Source organism: Propithecus coquereli, unplaced genomic scaffold (assembly GCF_000956105.1).
Source record: "Propithecus coquereli isolate 6110/MARCELLA unplaced genomic scaffold, Pcoq_1.0 Scaffold10, whole genome shotgun sequence".
Taxonomy (NCBI): domain Eukaryota; kingdom Metazoa; phylum Chordata; class Mammalia; order Primates; family Indriidae; genus Propithecus; species Propithecus coquereli.
The window spans coordinates 4,106,785-4,116,025 of NW_012133858.1; the positions used below are offsets into that span (position 1 = coordinate 4,106,785).

General features: G+C 37.4%; 1 protein-coding gene across 1 annotated transcript in view; it reads left to right on the forward strand.

Annotated features, from left to right (window-relative positions):
- DIRC2 (disrupted in renal carcinoma 2) overlaps nucleotides 1–9,241 on the forward strand; it is a 105,849-nt gene that overhangs the window by 7,706 nt on the left and 88,902 nt on the right. Inside the window, exon 2 of the mRNA XM_012639594.1 lies at nucleotides 3,788–3,881. Within this exon, the coding sequence (XP_012495048.1) occupies nucleotides 3,788–3,881 (94 nt within the window). The remainder of the gene's footprint in view (nucleotides 1–3,787; nucleotides 3,882–9,241) is intronic.

Below are 9,241 nucleotides of genomic sequence, written 5' to 3' on the forward strand. Positions count from 1 at the left end.
AATCTTTAGTTTCTGATGTAAACAGGAAAAACAGGCATGATGTTATTAATCCAAGGTGGATTGGGTGGTAAGGCTGTGAGTGTTGTGGGCAGGTAGAAGGGGGTCTTGCCAAGAGCAAGCAGGGCTCATTTTCACTCCAGCTTATGGAAGTGTGGAGCCTGGGAAGGGTGTTCTTACCAGACAGACTTTGTGCCCATAGCTGATTTTCTGTGCTTCTACTGTGGGGGGTGTATGTGTGTGTGTGCATGTGTTCCAATCAACTTTGCAACCTGATTCTTTAGACACCTGTTGTGGATACTTCCACCCCTATACCCAGCTGGGCCCCTGCAAAAGAAGTTATCTCATCTCTTGAAAGGAAGCTTCCTGCAGTGTCTGGATGCCATGTTTTAATAGAAAATTATTTTATTTTTAATCATGTTTGTTTTTCTGAAATTGTTCTAATGATAACTTCATCAGATAGTTTTGGCACTCACATCCCTAATACCATAATCACTTAGGGTCTGTTTATGTAACAGTACTACATGTCTCGTAATCTGTTCTCCTGGGGTCCTCGTAAGTATCCTCCCTGGATGAGTTGATATTAATATCTTTTCAATTACATGGAATTATAGAGTCATGCCTTGTCCAGGCATAAGTAACATGAAGAAAGCATCCTGTTCAAGATTGAGTGCCAACTAGGATAGAGTAAACCAGTGGTCCCCAACCTTTTTTGCCACCAGGGACTGGCTTCATGGAAGACAAGTTTTCCAAGACCATGCTCACAGACCTGTGGCGAAGGGGCAGGGGCAGAGCTCAGGCAGCGATGTGAGCGATGGGGAGTGGCAGTAAATACAGATGAAGCTTTGCAGGCTCACCTGCCACTCACCCCGTGCTGTGTCCCCTCACCCCCAAGTTACATGGAAGACAATTTTTCCACAGAAGGGTGGGGGAGGGGGAACGGAGGGGCGCTCTGTGGCCCCAGGGATTGGGGACTGCAGGATTAAGCAACACTTGACAATAATTAAAAATATGCAAGAAAGCCACCAAGCTGTACCTGTGAGGTTGCTTTAATAATCAGCTTTTCAGGCCAGGCATGGTGGCACACGCCTGTAATCCTAGCACTTTGGGAGGCCAAGGCAGGAGGATCTCTTGAGACCAGGAGTTTGAAACCAGCCTGAGCAGAGCAAGACCCCATCTCTACAATAAATAGAAAAACTAATCAGGCAATGTGGCGCACGCCTGTAGTCCCAGCTACCTAAGAGGCCGAGGCAGCAGAATCAGTTGAGCCTAGCAGTTTGAAGTTTCAGTAAGCTATGATGAGGTCACTGCACTCTAGTCCAGGTGACAGAGACCCTGCCTAAAAAAAAAAAAAGAAAATCAGCTTTTCACAACTTGTTCACTCTTAAAAGTTCATATTAGCTATTATATTGTCATATATTTGATCAAAAGCATAATTGAAGAGAAAAATGTGGTAGCCTTCAGCAGTAACGACGGGAAGCCTTGTTATTTGGACCCTAGGCCATAAACAATGTCCCACTGTTTGCTTGGTGTCTAGTCACCTTAATTACAAACAAACTCTTTAGGAACAAATTAACATGTAGAATGTAAGCTTTGTCATCCCAAATCTATAAAATTCAATTCAGTATCTCATAGAGTACCCAGAGTAACCTTATATGGGCAATGTTTTGCAATTGTAGGATATTTATGACCGTGTATTTACCTTTCATTAATTACACTCTATTTCCTGTGGATATAATGAGATTTTAAAATCTGTGTTCTGTTAGTAGAAGCAGTAAATGTGCAGTGTGTATGTATGTATTACTACTGAGAAGCACAATTCTCTATGGTATTACTTCTGCCAAACTGTATTAATCATATTCACATTTATAAGAATATTATTAAGTAAACTCAGTTCATATCACAAATTATCCTCAGTGTAGCTTGTGTGCCTGATCTGGATCTCAAGTTTATTTTCCTTGCTATGTTTGATCTGCATAATTATGGTTTTGTTGACTTTCAATTTCCTTCAAGCAGAGAAGTGCTTTGAAAACCAAACATTTAACCATCTACCATCTGCAAAAAAAAAAGAAAAGAAGGCTCTGGAAAAAAAGAAAAATTGCATTCATCAGTTTAAGTCTATTCTCTGTGTGTAACAGTTTCAAGGCAGTGTTGGATTAGGGAGAAATTTGAAGGAATGTGGCCACCTTTGCCATAGACTTAGTATGAGCCACCTGTGTGATTCAGCCACCAAAAACAATAAGATAATACTAGTTCAGTATTAAGAGAAATGTAGCATTCCAACAATAGGAAGATAGAGTTCTATTATATTCTGCCATAGCTATTAATAGAATATTGTGTCTATTATTACCTTGTTTGTATATTTTTATTTTTATGTTTTTTTATTCTCTTTTGCCCTTTTATCTATGTGACCAACCATTGGCACATATTTTCAAAATAATTGTGTTTAGAACACAAAGGAAGAAAAACACCCTGCCTAGGCCGGGCGCAGTGGCTCACGCCTGTAATCCTAGCACTCTGGGAGGCCGAGGCAGGTGGATCGCTCAAGGTCAGGAGTTCCAGACCAGCCTGAGCAAGAGCGAGACCCCGTCTCTACTAAAAATAGAAAGAAATTAGCTGGACAACTAAAAACATATATATATAGAAAAAATTAGCTGGGCATGGTGGCGCATGCCTGTAGTCCCAGCTACTCTGGAGGCTGAGGCAGAAGGATTGCTTGAGCCCAGGAGTTTGAGGTTGCTGTGAGCTAGGCTGACGCCACGGCACTCTAGCCCAGGCAACAGAGTGAGACTCTGTCTCAAAAAAAAAAAAAACAAAACAAAACAAAACAAAAAAAAACACCCTGCCTGATCCATATTATCTTCTAAAGTCCTAAGCCATGCTTATTTTTAACAGCATCATTCCTTAATGAAAACCATCTGATAAATCAAGAAAAATTAGAAGACAGTTATTGTATTAATAAGCAAAGAGTGCTAAAGGACCACTTCCTGTGACCCTTAAATAAGCATTAGCTTGTGCTGATTATAAGATAAAATATGTGGCTGGCCAGTTGTCATTTTTTGAGAAAACTTAAAGCAATAATCTGTCACCTTAAAATAGGGACAATTTAGAGTTTTTTTTATTAGCCACTACATTTGAAAAAATTTAAAATTTTATATTAGAGATAAACAACTAAAATATCTAGTCTTTTAAAATTATTTTTTGTAATTTTTAGTATTAAATCTGAACAAAACATTGTAGGCATTCATTTTGAAAAATTAAAGCTAATAGAACTTTTTCCTTTATCCCTGATATGATCTTTTATTTGTTTTGAGATGGAGTCTCGCTCTGCACCTGGGCTAGAGTGCCGTGGCATCAGCCTAGCTCACAGCAACCTCAAACTCCTGGGATCACGTGATTCTCCTGCCTCAGCCTCCCAAGTAGCTGGGACTACAGGCATGCGCCACCATGCCTGGCTAATTTTTCTATTTTTAGTAGAGACGGGGTCTTGCTATTGCTCAAGCTGGTCTGGAATTCCTGACCTCAAGTGATCCTCCCGCCTCAGCCTCCCAAAGTGCTAGGATTACAGGCATGAGCCACCTCGCCCTGCCTTCAATTTTCTATTAAAGTTAGAATCATTTCATTTTCAGCATGTAGGGTTGGTGGTTTTTTTTCCCATGTTGGTAGTTATAGAGAAAACTGTAGTATTAGAATATAGTATCAGTGTGATTGAGTAAAAAAGAAAAATTATTCCTAACATTGGGCTTAAGAGAAAATAGAAAATAATCTGAATGTTTTTATTTGTTTTTAGGTCTTCGGGTAACTGTGCTCCTGACATCCTTCCTTATGGTTTTGGGAGCTGGTCTAAGATGTGTACCTATATCAGACTTAACGCTTAAAAGAAGGTAAGTCCTATAACTAAAAAAATGTTTTTCTGTGTTTTCTCTTTTATTATGAGTATATGTTTATTTACAAGCTTTTAGTAAACAATTGCATTTTTAAGAAGATCAATAGAAGGTCATATTTATGGAAGCATTTATTTTTTTTATCCTACGTGATGATTAATTCAGTGGACACTTATTAGTGGTCATATGGAAGACACTGTACTAGTTGTTGTGGAAATAAGAACAAGTTAATCTTCATGCTATCTAGGAGCTATGATAACCATGAAAAAATAATAGTATAACATACTATATATATAATAGTGTAGTTAATGCCACAGAAGAGATATGGAATTTCCCCAAGAGACTAAGAGAAGTTTTGGCTGAAGGTAACAAAAAGAGTTCCTGAAGGAGGTGGTAATTAGGCATTGAGTAATGAGTAGAATTTTAATAACTATAGTCAGGGAAAGGATGTTCCAGGTTGGGGGAACAGCAGGAGGGAAGGCATGGAGGCAGGTAAGCATAGGCCTCTTCTGGGATAGGTAGGGAGTTGCATTGGTATGCAGCAGTGTTTCTGCAACTGAGTCCGTGGATTTATTCTCAGGGGGTGCAAGGTATATGAAAATTTTAAATTTTTGTTTCCTTTTTGGTTATAATATACAAATTAGTTTACCAGTAATCTACAAGAAAAGGACATCTTTATCGATCAGGATGTCAGTTTCTTAAATTAGTTTTTCTCAAACTGAGTTCCTTGGATGTGACCTTGAGAATCATTGAGAAATTCTTTCAGAAGGACCCATGAATTACTCAAGCTTGAGAGGCACTGGTCTACAAATTAGGGTGTAAAAATGGGATATAAAGAAATGAGGTTAGAAAAGGGAATTCTGATTATGAAGGATCTTGTTGCCATCCTATAGAATTGTACTTTCCTCACTGGACAGCTGGAAGCCACTTATGCTGTTAATCAGAGGAGCAATGGTATGAGACCTTTGTTAGATACAGTACTGATTGAGATATGTAGAATTGATTACGTGGAGTAGAGACTGCCAGGAGACCAGGAAAGATGTAGAGAGAGCCCAATCTGGAATCATTCTTTTGTTTGTTTATTCATTTATTAGTTCATTCATTCATTCAACAAAATTCACTGAGCTCCTGCTATGTGCCAAGCTCTCTTCTGGGCATTGGGAATACGCAAAGAACAAAGCAGATAAAAATCCTTACCTCGTAGAATTTACATTCCAGTCATGGAAACCAGCAATAATGGAAACTAGATTGGAAACTGGATAAATAAATAAAATATGTAGTATGTGCTATGGAGAAAAAAACAAAATAGGAAGGAAGGATCTGAAATGTCGAGGGAAGGATGGTAAGATTTCAGAAAGAAAACCTTAGTGGGAAGATAACCTTTTGGAATAAAAACCTGAAAAAAGTAATGGACAATGTAATATCTAGGAGACAAGCATTCTGTGCAGAAGGAAACACAGGTGTAAGGGGTGGAAGAGGAAGAGCACAGCTGGCAGGGAGGCCGGTGTGGCTGGAGCTGAGTGAGTGACTTGATGGGAAGAATAGTCGGAGATGCGGTCACGGCAGTTATGGAGTGGTGGGAGTGTGGGACCACATTGTTTAAGATCATGTCAGCTCCTGTAAGGACTTCAGCTTTTTCTGAGCTAGGAAACCGTTGGAGGTTTTGAGCCGAGGAGTGCCATTGTCACAGGCTGCTCTCCTAAGAATAGACTGAAGCTAGAGGTCACAGGCATAAGTAAGACCAGTGGGGAAACCAGTGTGGTAAACCAGGTGAGAAATGGTGGTGGCTTGGGCCATAGTGGTGGCAATGGTGGTGGTGAGAAGTGGTCAGATTCTGATTATTTTGAATATTATATTCAAATATAATTATATTCTGATTATATCTTGGTCCATTTGCTGATGGACCAGATGCGGGGAGTAAGAGAAGGAGGAAGTTGTGGGAATGGAAAGGATGGCACAGATGTGAGAGAGAACTTGAGAAAAAGAAATTAGATGTGATGTGATTGAGGTTTCACTCTAGGGACCCTGATGTTATTGATTCCATTAATAGATGGGGAACACAGGAGGAGAGGGGAATGGATTTTAGGGACAAGATTATGACTTTCATTCACAACACAATTTTTCGGTTTAAAAATGTTCATTTTTAAATTTTCAAAATACACTCTCTTTCCAGAAAATTTAGGGTACAAGTATTCATATTTTAAAAGGGAGGTGGAAAAATCATCTGGGTTCTGCAGAAAACTAGTCATTATTTCCCATCCTTCTGAAATAGATTTTAACACATGAATTTCATTATTGTGTTTGAGATACTCTTAATTTTTCAAATATCCACAGGCTTATTTTTTTAAGCATTCCTAGTTTATTAAGTACAAATTTCAGTATAAGCTTAAATTCAACAATACACACAATCCTGTTAATATTTTTGTTAGCTTTTCTTCTGTTTTGGGCCATTCATACTACTTTCTGGTAAAGGATATCCCTTTATATCCTTTCCAGATACAAAAATTGTAGGAATGATAAAGAGTTGACTCTTCATCTTGGTGGAGAAACTGGTATGAAAAAGACATAGAATTCATAAAGAAATGTAAGCAAAGATAGAACAGATTAAGAAAGAGAAAGAGCTCAAAGAGATTGAATCTTTCATAAAAAGGGAGTACAAATTGAATTTTCAATCTTACATGTTCATCTATAAAGAATATAGGAATATTAACCCCTTGAAATACGACTCTATTTTTGTGTCCATATAGTACTTAAAAGTGCACTATGCAGCTGGTAAAATAAAAATGCTACAATTGGAACATTTATTTTCAACTCATAGTTTCTGTGGATCACCACTTTTAAGCTTCAGTCTCCATCCCACATGCAGAGGGAAGGCCGACACTGAAACAAGCATTTAGCAACCTGTGTTTTTGTGACCCTGTTTCACTTGGAGCTTTTTGAGCTTCTGACCCAGCCTTCTGGAATGGTGCTCCTGCACCCTCGACTTCTTGTTCTTGGCTCCCTTAAATCTCAAGACATGAGAATAGCAGCTTTCTGATGAGCTCTTCTTAGTGGGGTTCTACCTCTGCATAGTATCGGTATTTCTTTTATCTGCATAGTACCAATGAAAACTCAGGAAAAAATTATTTTGCCACTTTTCTCTTGTAACATCCTAGATAAATAAGAAACTTAGAATAAAAAATTATAAAGCATTTCTTCTTCAATGATCTGGAAGCAAATCATACCAAAAAAATGTGAATGGCATTGCTCTATAGCAATGAATGGCGTTACTCTATAGTGTGGAATATTATATTACATGCCCAGGAAACAATTTAAGGAATTCTGAAGGGTGAACTTATGGTAAGTTATATCTACCCTTAATGATAGGCGTATCCAATGATTCCCATAACACTTGCCATATTATCTTTCAATTCACTGTAATTTTCATTAATGTTAACAATGTATAACATTTGCTAAAACGTGTTAGGTAAGTAGTATGGTTCTGGTAAACGTAGATTTTCTAGAAATATACTCCTTTGTGAAATACTTTGCAGCTGGCAAAATTACATTTAAAATAACCATAACAGAAAAGATGAATTGTTTAGTAAATGGTTTTGTGACAGCTGCTTAGCTATCTGAAAAAAAAAAAAAAAAGGAAAAATGAGGAAGAAGAACCTACCTCCCTGCCTCACCATTTAAGTAATTTCCAGCTGGATCAGACTTAAATGTAAATAAAAAGAACCATAAAAGTATTAGGAAACGACTGTTTTAAAGAATCTGAGAGCTGAGAAGGCCTTCCAGCTAAGACACAAATCCCAGAAGCCATAAAAGAAAGACTTAATACACCTGACTACATAAAAATTTAGAATATCTTCATGATTAAATATACTATAAAACAAAGTCAAGTTAAAAACTGGAAAATATTTGCAACAATAAGACAAATGAGCAATTTCCTTAGTTGAAAAGAGTTCTTTCAAATCAGTAAGAAAAATAGCAACTCAGTAGGATAATGGATAATGGATATGAGTAAGCAATTATAGAAATTGAAACACAAATGACATAAACTTAAGAAAAGATACTCAACTTTTCATCATAATTAAAGAAGTGAAAATTAAAATAGCAGTTAGATGTTGGTTTGCTTGCAAAGATGAAAACATATGATGATGTGCTGTGTTGCCTAAGATGTGGGGAAAACCGGCTCTGCTGATGTGTGAGCAGTTTGGGGCATCCTATTTGGAGGGCATTGGGGCTTTATTTATCAGATTCAAATGTCTATGTCCTTTAACCTGGTATTTGCACTTATAGAAAATTAGCCCACATATAAAGCTTTATAACTTTGCAGGGATTACATGTTTGTGCATCTTAGCTTGTAATAGCAGAAGGCTAGATGCAACCCAGATGCTTCAACAGCAAATTGGTTATGGTGCAGTATGTCGTGGACTAGTATGCAGCTGTAAAAAGGAAGAAAAGTTCTGTAAGTGCTGATGTGGAAATATCTCCAAAATACACTGTTGGGTTAAAAGGCAAAGTTTAGAACATTATGTTTAATATGCTCCTACTTAGAAAAAAATTGAAAGAAACCATTGTCATTGATTGTTTCTGGCAAAGGGACCTGAGGAATTAGAAGTCTGGGGTGGAAAGGAAATTTACTTTTTATTTGATGCTCCTACTCTTGGGAATATTTTTACCATGTGTATATATTACTTTTTTGACTGAAAGCACTAGTTAAGTAAAATTAGAATGATCACATCAGAACTTTAGTAATGAGAATAAGAGAAGGAAAGATGAGGAAGGGTTATTCCTCATATATGTAAATTTCCCCAGTATAGAAATGTAAACCTTGTGATGTAAAAATGAACAATTGGTAGATTTAAGAACTAAGATTCTTCTCTGTAAAATATATAAGATTCAGATTCCCCTACATCAGTGTTTTTAAAAATAGAATCCACAGACTACCTGCTTATTAAAGATACAGATCTCTGGGCCCCAGCTCAGTCCTACTCAGTAAGGCTCTGGGGTGAACCCAGAGAATGAGCAATAGTTTTAACAAGCTCTTTTAGTTATCTTATACTTGTTTAAATTTGAGAACTACCCGCCTAAGTACATAGCATCTTCCCTTTAAATAGTAACTGATTAAGCGCATTGCATTGTGTTTGTCCATCCTACAGTATAATCACATACTATACTTAATGTCTTATTTTAAAGCTGATTGAAATTTAGCCTCTATTTAACAATTCTATTTGCCCCAATTTGACTCTTAAAATTCTAGGGGTCGACTTTCGTGACTGTATTTCTGCATGGTGGTCAGATGGGCTTCAGATAAGATAGGTTGGTAAGAGACGATAACCACTCACAGTAAGCATTTAACATGGAAAAAAAAA